This window comes from Mesoplodon bidens (genome assembly GCF_964165515.1).
Source record: "Mesoplodon bidens genome assembly, chromosome: 6".
Lineage (NCBI taxonomy): Eukaryota > Metazoa > Chordata > Mammalia > Artiodactyla > Ziphiidae > Mesoplodon > Mesoplodon bidens.
Window position 1 is genome coordinate 109,408,510 of NC_138162.1, and position 18,433 is coordinate 109,426,942.

The 18,433-nt window shown below is 44.2% G+C and overlaps 1 protein-coding gene across 3 annotated transcripts in view; it reads right to left on the minus strand.

The window, feature by feature from the left end:
- Positions 1-18,433, minus strand: part of INTS9 (integrator complex subunit 9) — a 115,777-nt gene that overhangs the window by 18,379 nt on the left and 78,965 nt on the right. For all 3 annotated transcript variants that reach the window (XM_081237007.1, XM_081237006.1, XM_081237005.1), the window contains 5 exons: positions 16,021-16,132; positions 12,903-13,083; positions 8,522-8,582; positions 5,183-5,354; positions 1,657-1,781 (listed from right to left, as the gene is read on the minus strand). In XM_081237007.1, the coding sequence (XP_081093133.1) occupies positions 1,657-1,781; positions 5,183-5,354; positions 8,522-8,582; positions 12,903-13,083; positions 16,021-16,132 (651 nt within the window). The remainder of the gene's footprint in view (positions 1-1,656; positions 1,782-5,182; positions 5,355-8,521; positions 8,583-12,902; positions 13,084-16,020; positions 16,133-18,433) is intronic.

Below are 18,433 nucleotides of genomic sequence, written 5' to 3' on the forward strand. Positions count from 1 at the left end.
AGGCATTGTCACTGCCTTTACTGAAGAGTCTGGACCGAGCCTCAAGTTCCCGGAAGAACAAGGCTTCCAACAGACCTGACGGGTTGCGTTTCAAACCGCACTTGTCCTTTAGGACTGACACCTCTCCTCCTCTTCAGACTGCCTTTCACCCTCCTTCCTGCCTGGTTAGTATCTTATAACTGAACTGTCTCAAAGCCAGTCAACTCCACAGTCACTGCCTGAGGACTCTCCCCAGGTTCTCCTCCCCTGCAATGGAGACCAGGCGGCCTCCTGTTTCGCTTATTCACACACCACCGAGGGGCTGGGGAGTCCGCCGTGCTTCAGGGACAGAGGGTGACATTACTCAGGAGTGAAAACAACAGGCTCTTAACTGTTTCTTCCAGCAAGTGGACAGGCACACAGGGGTGTATCAAATCGCTCATGGAAATCGCAAGTGGCTTAACTGCTCCAACCATGTCTAGAGAAAGGCCCAGCAAGCTTGGGGTCACCATCAGCTGCTACCCCTGCGCTCCGGAGGCCTCCAGCTTTCTGTTGCCTGCTAGCCTTCCTTAGAGTTTCCTGTTAGCCTTCCTTAGAGTTTCCTGTTAGCGCCTCTCCTCCTGAGGTCAGGGGCTCTGTGAAGAGGAGGAAAGTGATCTCCCAGCTCAGGCCGAGAAACGTAGGGAGCCAACCACACCTCGCTCAGCGACTAGGGTCCAGGGCACCCCGGCGCTCACGTAAGGTCCCGGGCACACCGAGGTGATGGGACATCAGAACCCTTCCTCTTGCCTGTTCTGAGCTGTCTGCCTCACCAACTGCCACCACCCCTCCAAGCCCCAAACACGGGCCACCCGAGTGATAAGTGACCCAGGGCGGTGAGTTTTTCCTCCCCGTTCTCCTTCTGGGCCAATGGTGTTCCTTTCGTCTGTGCTTCACCCCAACTACTCCTTCCCTTTCTCTAAGGCAGAAAATGCAAAATGAAACAAACAGACAAAAAAGCGACAACCATCAAACCAAAACAATCCGCTAACAAAAGCATAACACTGTGGTACCAACCCACGTGTGCAACAAGGGCCCAATATGTGTTTCAGTTCAGCTGTCTTTCAGCTTGATGAGTCTGCTTCTAGAATGATTTTTTTTGGTGGTGGGAGGGGGCCATTTGCTTTTTTTTTTTTTTTTTTTTTTTTTTTTTTTTTTTTTTTTGCGGTAGGCGGGCCTCTCACTGCTGTGGCCTCTCCCCTTGCAGAGCACAGGCTCCGGATGCGCAGGCTCAGCAGCCATGGCTCACGGGCCTAGCCGCTCTGCGGCATGTGGGATCTTCCCAGACCGGGGCACGAACCCGTGTCCCCTGCATCGGCAGGCGGACTCTCAACCACTGCGCCACCAGGGAAGCCCGCCATTTGCTTTTAACTGGACACATATGGTCCTCACCAAAAATAAGACACTGTTTACACTTTCTTTTCCTCCCACTTTTGATTTCTTTAGAGGAGAAACTTCTTTCAGGGTGTAAAGCCCACTGGTTTGGAGTCTGGAGGGTACCGGGCTGAGCACTCTGCTGACCGAGAACGGGTGAGGAAGACGAGCCATGCGGCTCGCCATCCTGGCCCTCACACCACAGACACAATCCGCACAGAGATGCCAGGACCGCGGAAGCCACCAGCACAGTTTCCCCATTACCTGCACTTCTTTGAGCAGCTTTGACACTTGGATGAAATTCAGTCTCGTATCAATGGGGCAGTATATGCATTTCATGGCCAGGGGCTGGTAGGGAGCCAGTGCTTCCAGGTATGAGAAGTCAGGTTCTAAGGGGAGCACAAGAAAGAAAATTTTAAATGCAGGCAACAGAGGAACAGCCCAGTGAGGGAGCAGTTGGCGTGGTCGAGGCCCAGCAGACAGGCAGCATGACAGGAAAGGCACTGAAGGTTACAGGAGCCAGATTCCCCATCACGGGAGAGAGGAGTGATTTACAAATAAGGAGAGGGGGAGGCTGAACTGAACGCTGCAGGATGGATGTGGAATTGGAGGGACACACATGAGCTCCAGGTTTTCAACACAGATGGAGAGAGAGATGAGACAAATGAGGGGCTAAATAAGTAAATGGGGGAGAAAGGCAAGCTCTTCTTTACAACAAAATGCCAACTAATAAATGTAAAAGAAGCGATGAAATTGAAAAAAAAAATTCACCATTTGGCAACCATCACAGTAATAATTTATTTGGACCAGAATCATCAATATATGCTAAAAAAAATTAGATAAACATCTGAGGAAGACCAGGATAAGTACATAGGCTCGAAGTGTCCCCCACAAGATACTGACTGACACAGAGCGGTGACTTCACAGTGGAGAAATCCGGCACAGGCCACTAGAACAGAGCGCTCAAAGATCACCCCCAGGGAGGAGACAGACCACGTGCCTCCTCCTTGACAGGATGCACCCAGAAGAAAAAAAAGAAGGATCCTGTCCCCATGTCAACAAAATGCTTGTGCTGAGGCTGCGATGCCCCATCAGCAGAGCCAGTGCAGCGCCTGGGAACCGCCCTTGCCACGCTGGCTGGTTTGTTCTCTGCAGAGCCGCTCACCACGGCTGGCCTGGCGGGGACTGTTTGCTCCGCTGGAGGAAGCTGCCCACCTCGGGCCAAAAGCAGTGGCTCACTCCTGGTGTGAAAAACGACACGCAGATTCCTGACACAGTCTATGCCCTGCGAGGACGCCACTTCCTACGGCCCCAGCTTTCCACACACTGCTCCCAGGAACTTACCCGGTGACCTCAGGGCAACTCATAGAACTTCCCAATTTTTAAAATGACCTCCCCTGCAGTGGATCCTGTCTACCCAGGAGGAACCCAGAAACCACCCAAATGAGGCCAGCACGGCTGCCTGGGGGATAAGCGCCTCTCTTTGTATGGATACCGTGTGAGCTACAACTCCCACAGTCATAATACAACCAGATAAGGTGGCCCAAAACCTCGCAGATATTGTCAACGACACAACTCGTGCTCTGGAAGTGCAACACAGCAGTTTAAATGTATATTCCTTACCCAGATGAATGTCTGGTAATGAATGCCATGGGCAATCACATAGCCCTTGCTTTCTTCTTAGCTGGCTGGAGGGACGTTTGCAGTACAGCAACGCCTCTTCTGTGTCTCTGTAATACTGGACCCACTGTAACATCAGAGCCAACATCTCCTCAGAAAGAACAGGAGAGACCCCCTCAGTCCTACTACAGACAGCATCCTCTGGATGACTTCCTGCTTAGCAGAACCTGGCAATGGTGAGGCTCTGGGTAGCGTGAATCAACGTCTTAGGGCCTGACTTCCTCTGCCTGTGGCTGAAAGGGGGTCTGCGAGGGAGAACAGCAGCACCCGACGGCTGCTCTTCTGAGCGCCCCCGGCACTCACGGCCAGGCCACGGTGGCACCCACCTACTGGACGTAAACCACCTCACCTGACGCTGACATGAGAAAAGGCCACGCAGTGACCACGATGGATCAAGACAAAAACAAGACCCTCCCTAACCATGCCTGAACATAAGACCACAGCACGTCCGAACCACCGAACAAGCAAACACTGCCCTCTCCTGACTCCATTCTTCTCACCTTCTAGACAAGAATCACTAAGATACCCAACCAGAGAACTACTGCTTCCTGATGGCACCCAAGCCAGAACAATGAACCCACCTCCAAAATCACCTAAGCCAAAGCCCGTAAGTTCTTCTGAACGTGCCTGGCGATGCCTCCTGCCTCCCTATGGCAGTATCCCCTCACTGCAAGGAGTCAGTACCCCAACTTTGTTCCATTACTGGTGTGTTCCTGGTGGCCCCTGGTTGGTCCTCACAACAGGCTGAGCAAAGGGAAGGGCCCAAGCATCCCTGACCCCAAAGCTTTGGGCATAACTAGAGTCTCCTCCATGGCTCACGTCTTTTGTTTTTTTTTTTGCGGTACACGGGCCTCTCACTGCTGTGGCCTCTCCCGTTGTGGAGCACAGGCTCCGGACACGCAGGCTCAGCGGCCATGGCTCACGGGCCCAGCCGCTCCGCGGCATGTGGGATCTTCCCAGACCGGGGCACGAACCCGTGTCCCCTGCATCGGCAGGCGGACTCTCAACCACTGCGCCACCAGGGCAGCCCATGGCTCATGTCTTAAAGGTAATTAGAGAACTCTAAGAAGGCAACTGGTACTTTCTCAACAGGCTTCTGTGTCAGGCACCATAAGGAGTGCTTTCTTGTAACACTTCACTAAACGCACAGAGCTGCCTGAGGATGAGCCACCAGCAACCCCATTTTACAGAGGAAAGTGAGGCTCAGAGCGCTGAGTGACCCGGCTGAGGTCACAGTAGCTCGGAGCAGATTTCAGATCAAGGTTTGTTTACTTCATGGCCCTGAGACTGTTCAAATCCCAAGGCTGTCTGAAGACCGTGAATTGATAAAATAAGATAGTGATTAAGTAAAACCCCTAACTTGCCCTCATTTAAGGATTAGTTTTATTCTGAGGGGTTGGTCTCCACAAGAAAAACGGCAAGCCAGAGTAAACTATAACCAAAGGAGAAAGATCCATCTCCGTAAGTAAGTCCTGAAGGGTAAAGCAAGACTGATGATGGGCTTCCCTGGTGGCGCAGTGGTTGAGAATCTACCTGCTAATGCAGGGGACACGGGTTCGAGCCCTGGTCTGGGAAGATCCCACATGCCGCAGAGCAGCTAGGCCCGTGAGCCACAGCTGCTGAGCCTGCGCGTCTGGAGCCTGTGCTCCGCAACAAGAGAGGCCGCGATAGTGAGAGGCCCGCGCACCGTGATGAAGGGTGGCCCCCACTTGCCACAACTGGAGAAAGCCCTCGCACAGAAACGAAGACCCAACACAGCCCTAAATAAATAAATTAAAAAAAAAAAAAAAAGACTGATGATTAGAATTACTGCAGTTCTTGAACAGCTTACAAAATCCTATCAAAAGTAGTTCTAGACCAGAAATCTGTCTCGGGGAAAATCTACAAAAACAGATATAAAAGCTCTGTCCAGTGCACAGTGATCTAACAGGACATTTTGCTTTGTTCTTACCCTTTCCCTTCCAGCTGCTTTATCCTTTGGTATTTACAACAGAATAGGGATTGTATTTATACCTTACTGTCAAATTCTTCCCAGTGTCTCTACCTGGTAGGTACATCCTACCAGGTATGCAGGGATGGTCACAGGGTTTTGTTTTGTTGGTTTATTTACCTGTGAATATGACAGTGTTGAGACTAGATTTTCCCCAGAGCTCCATGAAATGGACCACGTCCCCAAATCGGAGGGAAGGGTGTCCAGTGAAAACCACACACGGCTGTCTGAAGTCGTTGCTGAAGTCTCCATGGATGCTAGGGTAGTGCCTCAGCTTGTTGGTCTGAATGAGCTAGAATACGTATCAAAAGCACATGAAGAGATGTTAGCCTACCCAGGAAGGAAGAAACACAGCATGCGAGAGTGAACAAATTAAAAATACAAGATAATGCTATTAATATTAGCCAAAGATCCAAATTTTTTACCTACAACGTGACTTTCTCAAAAGATGGGACCTTTCGGTAAAATTCCCAAACTGAATGGAAACTTCTTTTCAGGTTGTTATGGTCTGATTCTAACCCTTCCTTTATAGCTTCCTGATGCTCCAAGCTCCAGGCCCTGAAGTCCCCTGTATTAGTTACTGTTTGAAGTACAAGTTTCCCAAACTCTGTGCATCACCGAGTTCTGTCAACAATAAACACTTCACACAAGAAAAACTGTTTACCAACACAGGACTGCCTCTTGAGACGGGACAGCTGTGTTAAGTTACTGTGGCGAGGGGCAGGGGACTTGATAAACACAAGAACAAACTGGCTTTCAGCAACGCGGGAGATGTGATGTCCTCACGACAGAGAGCTATAGTAAGAAGCAGGCCATGCACAGTCTCAAACCTGTCTCAAAAGTGAATGTTTTGAACCAAAAAGGTCTTCCTTCTAGCACAACACTGGGAACTACTCTCCTAACACCGGGCCCGACCCAAGGCAACGCCATATACAGTTACAACCACAGATGGCATCTTGTGGCGCTGTTCAGAAGTTCTGACTGCTGCTTCAGCCCTGCCCCCACTGCCCCACTCTAGCACCAAAAAGATGGCAAACACCCATACTTCAGAGACCCTAAATAGCAACTAGTAGTGCCCTGAGATGCTGTCTGATGGGTAAAGAATTGGTCTGTGACCCAGCTCAATCCTGTAGCCACCCATAACGCCTAAGAAGGGAGCCCAGCCAACAACCCCAAGCCCACTGTAGTCACCCCAACGGTGAGGATGCGGCCAGAATGGGGCCGCCCACAAATGGAAGCTGACTCTCTTCATCTTGAAGATTTAATCTTTAATTCAGAGAGACTGCTTTCATTAGCAAGACTACCCTGGAGATCTTAATTAGGTGTCACATGCTTGGATGGGATATGAGTAGTAAAGATGCAACAACCACTGCATTCCCACTTCCCTTCCAAGTTATATACAAATAAAACTGACATTCTTTGTATAACCCATCTGGCCCAAATCATTACTTGCCCCAGTTAAACAGGTGAATGGCTGACTAAAGGACTAGTTCTACTGTATCCACAGATGTCAAGGAGATGAATGGGATTCTAAGAAGAGCAGCAGGTCTTTGCACATAAATTAAGTCACTTTTTAAAGCAAACTGAGGTTGTTTTTTTGCCAATCAGATCTACTTTTCCAGCGGACTTACTACCTTTTTGACCATGCAGGATTACCTTTGTGCTGATTTAAGGTCCAAACTGTATAGGCAATGAAGCTGTAGGGTAGGAATTCCATAAGGCAATTTTTAAAATCAGTACTAAGGGCAGAACTATTTTCTCATGGGCACTGGTCACATAACACCGATTATCAACTCCATCACGCCCTAATATTGACAAGTGCATTTCAGGAATCCTGATCATGCACCTATGGTCTTTTCACATTCTTAACTGTAAATGGGACAAAGGTCATCCATGACATACTTGTGGGTAAGAACATGGTAACACCCTTAGAGAACCAGTTCTGAAGCAAGGCTGTCATTAGGAAAAAGGCAAACAGACTTCCAGTGGTAAAGCCTACCACAAAGCATGTTTTGCTACACTTAATTTTCTGACACAAGATATGTAGCCTGAATTTCACTGTAGCAATGACAGAGCTTGCAAAATCTTGGCTGCTGTAAGAGAGTATGAGGACTGTAAATAACTTCCTCAAAACCTTCCACTTGACATTCTGGTTCATGAAAGACCTGTCCTTTGGAGTAGGAAAACAGTAGTCAGATTTAAAATAATCAGCAGGACAACTGTTGCAATTTTCTTGAGCCGAATAATTAACTGCATAGCAAAGAAGTCAACAAAATCCCTATGCATAAGTACCTGCACAGACATCCCTAACTTGATGGAATTTTTAAAAATGGAAAACTTCCGCGTTCCCATATGCACATCAATAAACAGCATTACCAGCTCCTCAGAAATCCCCCTTTGTCCCCTTCCTGCCCCCACTGCTACCTCCAGGATAACCATTCTCCTGGCTTTTAATATCACAGATGAGTTGTCTGTGTGTTTGAACTTTTATATAAATAAAATCACACCATATCTACTCTTTTATATCTGGCTTCATTCACTAACATTATGTTTGTGAAATTTATCTACATTGTTGCATATAATCAGAGTCCCTTCATCCTCTTTGATGTAAGGTGTGAATATACCACAAAATTCATTCACCCGTTGATGGCCATTTGGGTACATTTCAGCACTATTACCAAGAGGGCTACGAAGATTTCCGTGCAGATCTCGGGGTGACACACCTGCATTTCTGTTCAGTACAGACTTTGGGAACGAAACTGCTGAGGCACAGAAGATGTCACAGTCCTAGGTTCAACTTTACTGTCAGTTTCCTCAAGTGGTTACACCAATTTACACATCCTTTTTAAAAAACATAACAAAAAACTGGGAGTAACACTATTGTCCAATAGGAAGGGAATGGTTAAGTACACTATATATGTTCATATGATATGCTACGGAATATTAGGTAGCAATAATAACAGTGAGGTGCACAGGTAAATGTCCATGATACACCCACCACTGGGTGACAAAAAAAGCAGTAGAAACAAAATTGGACACACACAGCCATATAAAATCACTCACTGGTTCTGTGAGGAAGGGGGAATTTTTCTGTTTCCTAAACTGAAATGTTCTTATTTTCATCATTAAAAATTTATACCAATGACAGACATCACCAAATAAAAAGAAGACTTTGGCAATAAGTAAATCATTTATGCAAAAAAGTTAGTAGAATAAAATTCCTCACTCGGTCAATGAAACAGAGGTAGGCTATTAACTGAATAACATACGGGTAATATAATGTGTTAAGAAGAAGAGAAAGTAATGAATCTTGAGTACTTCACTGCCATCTTACAAGGGAAACAAAGGGCTGTATCAAATTACCTTTGGATTTTTAAAATCTAATGACCTGCTATATCCACCCATATCTATTTATCTACATTTTGTTCTTGCTCTGACCCAGTGATTCCATTTTCTTACCTCTGCATGAGGAAAAGGCGGTTCTGGGAGATACACCTTGGTCTGTTTGTTGTGACAAAGCCTTTTGAGGAGGAAAAACAGATCAGCAGGTTAGACAAGGGCGTACGGTGGCATTTGTTGCCACCTAGTGGTAACAGCGCAAATACTTAATACCGAAGTTTATTTGAAATTTTCCTGTCAGTGTATCTCACTGTGAATAAAACACCAGCATTTATAGCGTAATCAGGACATAAGTCACTTGTGAGCACAGTTTTAACCTTTGAAATTCCTCAATGCATTTTTTTCTTAAAAAATAAGCTGCTTATTTTGAAGTACTTTTAGATTTACAGAAAAGTTGCAAAGACAGTACAGAGTTCCCATGTACCTTTCAGCTGGTATCCCACTAATGTTTGTTAAACTAAGAAATCAACATTAGTACTTTACAGTTAACTAAACTCTAGACTTTACTCAGCTTTCACCAATTTTTCCACTAATGTTCTTTTTCTGTTCCAGGATCTAAGATACCGTATTGCATTCAGTTGTGATAAAAAAAAAAAAAAATTTTTTTTTTTTTTTTTTTTTGGCTGTACCTCGCAGCTTGCAGGATCTGAGTTCCCCAACCAGGGATCGAACCTGTGCCCCCTGCAGTGGAAGCACAGAGTCCTAATCACTGGACCGCCAAGGAATTCCCTAGTTGTGATCAATTTTGAGAGAAAGTGATACAGTTTTTTTTTTTTGAGACATAGTTTTCTATTTTATACATGCACCATTTCATTAATAGCAGAATTGGTAACTCAAACTGGAGAATAATAAATCTCTCCAGTAACTCTATCTTAATCTAGACACTGTGAATGTTTTAGGTAGTCTGTGTTTTTCCCTAGCCAGATATGACATTTAAAATATGGAGATTTCTGGAAAAGCAAAATGTGGCAAAAGGTTAACAATTGTTAAATCAAAGTACGTGGGTGTTCTGTAGCTCTGACATTTTTAAAAGTTGGAAAAAATATATGTAGTGATTATGTTTGTTAAAGCCTGCTTCTAAGAATTCTATCAAAATAGAACTAAAGCATTTCAACAATTCTAATAGATGTTACTTTTGGCAGAACAGTTCAGAACTCTGGGGCTTGGATTTTGTCTGAACTTCATTAATACAATTATCTAATTTTTCCTTCTTTAGTTTAACTCGATTTCAAAAACATTACTTTATATCCTTTTTGGAAGAAGTTGTACATATGGAAACAAGATACTTTTGAAGGGTTACTTATTAATAATATCTAAACAGACAACAGTACTGTCTTTATTTCAAACTCAGGAGGAGAAACAAAAGTTCTTAGTTTAAAAGTTTAATTTCGATTGTTGCAAAGGATAATATGCTATATCACTTAGCACCAATACATAAAGCTGTAAAACTAAAATACTTCTGCCAAAAAAATCAAAGAGCTAAATGCAATGTGGTACCCTGGATTGGATCCTGGAATAGGAAACAAGCATTAGTGAAAAAACTGGTGCAATTTGAATAAAGACTGGAGTTCAGTTAATAACAGAGTGCTCATGTTAATTTCTTAGTTTTGGTACAGAATGCATGGCCATGTAAGATGTTAACACTGGGGGGAAACTGAGTGGAAGGTATATGGGAGTTTCTGTACTATCTCTGCAACTTTTCTGTGTCTAAAATTATTTACTAAAGGGGCTTCCCTGGTGGCACAGTGGTTGGGAGCCCGCCTGCCGATGCAGGGGACACGGGTTTGCACCCCGGTCCGGGAGGATCCCACATGCCGCAGAGCGGCTGGGCCCGCGGGCCATGGCCGCTGAGCCTGTGCGTCCGGAGCCTGTGCTCCGCAATGGGAGAGGCCACAACAGTGAGAGGCCCGCATACCGCAAAAAAAAAAAAATTTACTAAAGTAACAAGTTATTATTCAAAAAACAAAATCAAAGACGAAATTGAAAAAAAGTATCACAATGGGAAACAATGTCTGCAGATATAACAAAGTGTTAGGATCTTCAATACATATATAGAGTTCAAATAAATAGATAAAAGTACAACACCTCTGATAAGTAAATGGGCAAAAAAGGAACAATTTATAGATGACATAAAATTTTTTCTGGAAAGCAGTTTAGATTTGTATAATGAACATTAAAAGCTATTTATACCCTTTGTTCCAGTAATCTTATTTTTAGTAACTAACCAAAGCAAAAGATGTAGTCATATATATACAGAATGATATTAATTGAAAATTTATCACTAAAAGGAAAAAAATTGGGAAAAGCCTGTCCACCCCTTCAGACAATAGTTAAGTAAATTATACTACATATAAATGATGATTAATGATGTAATAATGCAGTCAAGCAAAAATTATGGTCTCAAAGATTTTATAATGCTCTAATCTAGTATTAAAAAATTTAAAGGCAGGATTCACAATTAAATATGCAGCACGATCCCTATATAGAAAGAAGAAATACATCAGAATCTAACAGTGATATTATTTCTGGACAGTGGGATCACGGGTTCAGTTTTTTTTTTCTGTTCTCTGTAACTTTTATCTTTTTCTATAGTAAACATGTATTACACACATATTAAAAACAAATATCAAAAAATAAAAACTCAAAAACAAACTACTCTTATTTTAGCAGTCCTGAATTCTACCCAATCAGACATTTTGACAATAAGAAAAGCAGGTAATGGGTCAAGAGTGGACTTGAAGGGCACACACCCGGCTAGGACACCATCCACAGGGGCCCACAAGGGCTTGCCCAGGAGCTTGTAGTTTTCAATATTTTTAACTGAGGATCTGGATGAAGAAATTCAGAACATGCTGATTAAATGTGCAAGTCATCCTTAGGGTGGACTACCACTTATTCAAGATTACCTTCCTATGTTGGGGGAGAAAAAACTCTAAGCAAAGGAGACAATTCAATGGCTACCAATAAAAGTGACTTTTTATTCTTAGTCACTAACAATAAGTCAAATATAAATAACAACGAAAAGTCCTATGGGGGCTTCCCTGGTGGTGCAGTGGTTGAGAGTCCACCTGCCGATGCAGGGGACACGGGTTCGTGCCCCGGTCCGGGAAGATCCCACATGCCGCGGAGCAGCTGGGCCCCATGAGCCATGGCCGCTGAGCCTGCGCATCCGGAGCCTGTGCTCCGCAACGGGAGAGGCCACAACAGTGAGAGGCCCGCGTACCGCAAAAAAAACCAAACAAACAAAAAAACAAAAAACAAAAAACAAGTCCTATGGACAAACATGAATAATATGCACATGGGATGGAGAAGCCTGCCTGGATCTAAAAACAGAAAAAAACGGCCTTCACCACAACTAAAACGGAGAGAAAAAACCTGTATTTAAAAAGGTGGGGAGGGGGCTTCCCTGGTGGCGCAGTGGTTGAGAGCCCGCCTGCCGATGCAGGGGACGCGGGTTCGTGCCCCGGTCCGGGAGGATCCCACATGCCGCGGAGCGGCTGGGCCCGTGAGCCGTGGCCGTTGAGCCTGCGCGTCCGGAGCCTGTGCTCCGCAACGGGAGAGGCCACAACAGCGCGAGGCCCACATACCGCAAAAAAAAAAAAAAAAAAAAAAAAAAAAGGTGGGGAGGGGAGGGTGCACACCATAATGCTGGGATATGTTGTGCAAATGACGTATGTTGTACAGAACGATGTACAAACTACTTTTAAGGCAGAAGCTTTGCAGAAGAATACTGTGTCTATTAGGCTATCACGCCACTAAACGGGATTAAGCACACCCTATATATATGTATGTCACAGTTCCATCCTAAGGCACTACTGGATCCACTGTAAAAGTTAAGTTGCTGTATTTCTTCCTACCCATGACTTTTTTTTTTGCCAGGCTAGTTAGATTCAAATATCCATCTAAATAATCCTAAAAAGGTTCACCCACTTCATACTGTTCAATAATTTACCCATCCTAGGATTTGATCAATTTCCTGCTGTAGTAAAACTTGATTTTGTCAAATATATTATTGAAATGAAAAAATAAGCTAGTTTTTCCTATCAGATTTGGTATTATAAATTTTAGACAACATGAGCTTGGGCTTTGAACTTTTTTCAGCTTTTAGCTTTTGTAATAGAGTGGGTAGCATGTGAGAAGGTAAGTGTATAATAGTTTTGTTACTGATTTTCAAAGTGCTGGCTAAGCTACGTCTTTGCCCTCCCACCTTCCCTCCTTCCCTTCTTAATAACAATTCTTCTAAACCCTGGCAATATCACAGATTTGGCTTTCATTAATATAATCTTCACATCACAGACAGGGAAAAACAACAAAATGAAGGTTTCATAGTAATGTAAGAAAAATATAGGATTACTTCTATTTCTTTTTAAATTAAAATTAAGAACATTTTTCTTTTCTTCCTGCTTGAATGTACTGAATCACAGGAAGAACAGAGACATACCACTCGGCAAAAATCTGGGAAAACTCGAGTGAACTGTTAGCCACTGGGGAGATGAAGTAGAAAGGAATGCTGGAGAGGCCGGCAGAGTCAATGTACTGATACAGGCATTCCAGGAGGTCATAGATCACTCCAGAAGGGTAGCAGGGGACCAACACGTTTCCTCCGTTCCGGACTGTCAGTGCTAGAAAGGTTGAAGCCACACAACATTGTAAATCAACTATACTTCAATTTAAAAAAAAAAAGAAAAGAAAGGTTGAAGCCAGAGGGGGGGAGAAAGTAGTATCAAAAGAACAGTTTAGGGCTTCCCTGGTGGCGCAGTGGTTGAGAGTCCGCCTGCCGATGCAGGGGACACGGGTTTGTGCCCCGGTCCGCGAAGATCCCACATGCCGCGGAGCGGCTGGGCCCGTGAGCCATGGCCGCTGAGCCTGCGCATCCGGAGCCTGTGCTCCGCAACGGGAGAGGCCACAACAGTGAGAGGCCCGCATACAGCAAAAAAAAAAAAAAAAAAAAAAAAAAAAAAAAAAAAAAAAAGAACAGTTTAACACAGGGAGAACAGAACTTTAAAAATAATATTTGCATTTCTCTCATTTCCTACATCTGTTCCTATAATTCACTTCATATGTATAACAATTTACTTCTTTTGAAGACTAGCACCAGAGTGGGAGGATCCAGAGGCTGACTGATGATCAGCTGAGTTTTTAACCAATGTCTCAGTGCCTGGGAACAGGGTGTGCAGTTAGGGGTCTGGGTTGTCAAGGTTCCCAATGGCAGATGAGCTTCAGGACAGACCTTCCAAGCTCCTTCTCTTTTTAGCTCCTGCTCAAAACTTTGCTGGATTTGTCTCTCTTCAGCCTCTGACCACTGCTGAATGACCTACAAGGAAATAGGCCAAATTTTTTCTGTTTGACTCATTTTAGTGGCATTTTCTTTCATTAATGTTTTGGCTATAAGAAAATCCTCTATACTTTAAATACTTAAAATAAGTTATCAAATGAGGAATTGCAACTTACGGAAAAATCATATTAGAAGCTATAACTGGCTAAAAAAAGGCCAAAGATCTCTTAAGTTTGTTTTTTGTTCAGTTTCCAACATAGATTGAAACAAGCAGCGTTTGGGTACAGAACTTGAAGTCTCTGATGCCTTTTATCCTCCTCCTCCATGTTCCCAACTCTGACATCCAGGTTCTCCTGGATGCTGTGCCTGGAATACTGGCCGACTTGCTATTACTAGAGTACGGAACCATGGAAAAGACCAGATAGCCATCAGGGCTCAAGAGGCCTGGCTCTAGACCCGCCTCTGTCACAAGCTATGGGACCTTAGTTATTAGGCCACTGTAACCTCCTGGGCCTCAGCTTCCTCATCGCTGATGAGAGGTGTGAACTAGATCAGTGGTTTTCAAGCTTTAGTTTGCATGAAAACTGCCAGAACATGTTAAAAATGCAACTTTTCTATGGGTCTCTCTTACTAGGTCTGTGGGGGGCCTCAAAATTTGCATTTTTGAGAAGTGGCCTCACTAATCTTGAGGCAGGTGGTTAGTGGACCCCACTTTGAGAAACAGTGGATTAGATGTAAAGTTCCTTTAAGACCTGAAGTTCTTTGAGTCCATGATTCTGGATTATACACAAACATACAAATCAAAGATTCTACTTGAGACCAGTCCGATACTTTTTCCAAGCTAAGAATAAATTACCTTTGTCTTAAAATCAGCAAAGAACAAAAAAAGACTAGGATTATTGGCAAGGGCAAGTGAAATGTCAAAGGATAGTGCCTTCCATGTAAATATTAGATATCTGACAACCACTTCTCTCCCCCAGAGCTGAGGTAATATCACATACAGCTGCCAGGGGTGAGGGGCCTGAGCGCATTAACTCCTCTTTGGCAACGGTTTTGGAGTGAAAGTTTGTGTCTCCTAAAGTTCATGTATTGAAGCCCTCACCCCCTATTAGGTATTAGGAGGGGGAACCTTTGGGAGGTACCCACGTCTAGATGAGGCCATTAGGGTGGAGCCCCCATGATGGGATTAGCACACTTATAAGAAGAGGAAGAGGCACCAGAACAGCTTTTCTACACCAGTGAGGACACAGCAAGAAGGCTGCCGTCTGCAAGCCAGAAAGGGGGTCCCTCACCAGAACCCAGCCATGCTGGCAACCTTCTGACTTCCTAGCCTCCAGAACTATGAGAAATTAGTGTTGTTTAAAGCTCATACTATGGTATTTTGTTACAGTAACCTAAGCTAAGACAATAAGCAACCTATACATTTCTAAAAGAAATGTAGCATTTCTAGATTTTACTGACAATTATATCCAAAGAAACATACATTTCTTCCAGGTAGCAAATACCCAACAAGTCTCTCAATTCAGTCTTCCCCCAAAAGAAGAAAAAAATAATACCAACCAAATAGTGGGGAAAAAAATACACCTGTTTCACCTGTATCACTGTTGTGAATTCAAAGTATCAACAGTCTTTTCTGTGCTATTATTTGCAAAGCAAAGATATGATTCTTTCCTTCTTTAACTTTGCTTACCCTATAAGCATCCCTGACCCACTCCCAAATCCCACCAGAAAGCAAGAAGAATAAGAGTTTCTACATAAATCAAGTGGGCGAATGTTGAGCATTTGTTGTATAAAGTGCTAAAAATTCTAATTTACCGTTATAACCACCATTCCTATTGTGCCTTCAGATTTAAGTTGCTTAAGAATTGCTTTTGTTGGGCTTCCCTGGTGGCGCAGTGGTTGAGAGTCCGCCTGCCGATGCAGGGGACGCGGGTTCGTGCCCCGGTCTGGGAAGATCCCACATGCTGCGGAGCAGCTGGGCCCGTGAGCCATGGCCGCTGAGCCTGCGCATCCGGAGCCTGTGCTCCGCAACGGGAGAGGCCACAACAGTGAGAGGCCCGCGTACCGCAAAAAAAAAAAAAAAAAAAAGAATTGCTTTTGTTGACAACAGTAGGCTTTGAAGGATGAGCAGAAGGGGTGGGAATAAATGGGGGGAAAGGCCTTAATAAGGGGCATCAGAGGGTGTGAATGTGAAGGAAAGGGACAAAAAGTACCACAGAATCAAGGTATCAAAAAATAAACGTAAAACATTTCATCCTGTTTAAGATTTGCATTGGATACATACCCAGGTTGCTGCAGAACTCTCCCACCATGTTGTCTGGGTTTGCAGTGGGAATCTGGGTAAGGCCTGTCAGAATGAGAACATCGCTGTTTTTGAGAGAAGCTTGGTCCATGGGCTGAAAAACCACAGAGAACTATGATTAGTAATTTAAAAAAAAAGGTTAGATATAAGTAGTAAAGGAAAAAGGGAATGCAGTTATTGCTCTTCCCATATCCAACTCATCATCAAGTCATCTCACCTCCTCTAACGAAAAGTCTATCAATGAACAGCGGTTGCCCAAGGAGGATGGGGACCCATGGGAGGGAACTTTATGGGGTGATGAAAAAGTTCTATGTCTTGTTTGGTATGGTGATGATATGATATGAAAATTCATGAATTGTACATTTAAGATCTTTGGGTTTCACTATATATAAATTTTACCTCAATGAAAAATAAGCACATTATCTTATATTTCTGTAACGCTTTGCTCTTTTCAAAAGGCTATCTCGGGCTTCCCTGGTGGCGCAGTGGTTGAGAGTCCACCTGCCGATGCAGGGGACACGGGTTCGTGCCCCGGTCCAGGAGGATCCCACATGCCGCAGAGTGGCTGGGCCCATGAGCCATGGCCACTGGGCCTACGCGTCCGGAGCCTGTGCTCCGCAGTGGGAGAGGCCACAGCAGTGAGAGGCCCACGTATTGCAAAAAAAAAAAAAAAGGCTATCTCACACATATCCTTGGTGGCCCTCAAACTTGAGCATGCATCAGAATCACCTGGAGGTGGATCGCTGGGCCCCACACCCGGAGCTTCAGATTCAGGTTTGAGGAGGGCCTGAAAATCTGCATTTCTAAGAAGCTCCCAGGAGATGGTCCTGGTGCTGGTCTGGGGATCATGCCTTGAGAACCACTGCACTATACAATTTGGTTCTCAAAACAGCTCTGCCAAGTACATGAAATAGGGTACATTTTGAAAATACAGAAGTTGGGACTCAAAGAGCTGGGGTGCATTTCCCTAAGAGTCAGTGGCAGAGGAGCAAAGAAGGACCCTGGATTAGGAACCAGAAATGTAAAGCCTCCTTCAATTCCATTACCAGCACTGGACCTCAGCCAAGCCTCCGAGCTGGGTTTCTTATAAAATGGGCCTAGAGGCTTCCCTGGTGGTGCAGTGGTTGAGAGTCCGCCTGCCGATGCAGGGGACACGCGTTTGTGCCCCGGTCTGGGAAGATCCCACATGCCGCGGAGTGGCTGGGCCCGTGAGCCATGGCCGCTGAGCCTGCGCATCTGGAGCCTGTGCTCCACAACGGGAGAGGCCACAACAGTGAGAGGCCCGCGTATTGCAAAAAATTAAAAAAATTAAAAAATTAAAAAAAATAAAATAAAATGGGCCTATTTCTTGACCCATATCCCTTCAGTGGCTTCTGAGAGTCTCATGTGCTAATACACATGATCTTCCCGTAGCCTATGAAGTCCTATGGTGTACTATTGTGTGGTCCTTAGGATGTTTTATTTTTGAATTTAACTTTGTTTTCAGAGCATTTCAAAAAAAATACTAATTACTTTTTCCCAAATAAATCAGGATTAAAATTGGAAACAAAAATGAAGGCCCATGCAAGGATGTATTGTACAATATGGGGAATATAGCCAATATTTTGCAATAACTGTAAATAGAAAGTAACCTTTAATTCAAAAAGACACATGTACCAAAATGTTCATAGCAGCCCTATTTACAATAGCCTGGAGATGGAAACAACCTAAGTGTCCATCATCGGATGAATGGGTAAAGAAGATGTGGCACATATATACAATGGAATATTACTCAGCCATAAAAAGAAATGAAATTGAGCTATTTGTAATGAGGTGGATGGACCTAGAGTCTGTCATACAGAGTGAAGTAAGTCAGAAAGAGAAAGACAAATACTCTATGCTGACACATATATATGGAATTTAAGAAAAAAAAATGTCATGAAGAACATAGGGGTAAGACAGGAATACAGACACAGACCTACTAGAGAATGGACTTGAGGATATGGGGAGGGGGAAGGGTAAGCTGTGACAAAGTGAAAGAGCAGCATGGACATATATACACTACCAAACATAAGGTAGATAGCTAGTGGGAAGAAGCCGCATAGCACAGGGAGATCAGCTCGGTGCTTTGTGACCGCCTGGAGGGGTGGGATAGGGAGGGTGGGAGGGAGACGCAAAAGGGAGGGGATATGGGAACATATGTATATGTATAACTGATTAAATTTGTTATAAAGCAAAAAATAAAAAAAGAAAAATTTTTTTTTTAAAATTTAAAAAGTACTTAATAAGAGGAATAGAAAGGGAAAAAAATGAAGGCCCATGGATTGAGATGCTGGAGAGCTCATCAATGTTTTCACTTTGTAATGCATCTTTTCCTCAGTTTCATTTAACATACTCACCAGAACATCAGAAGAAA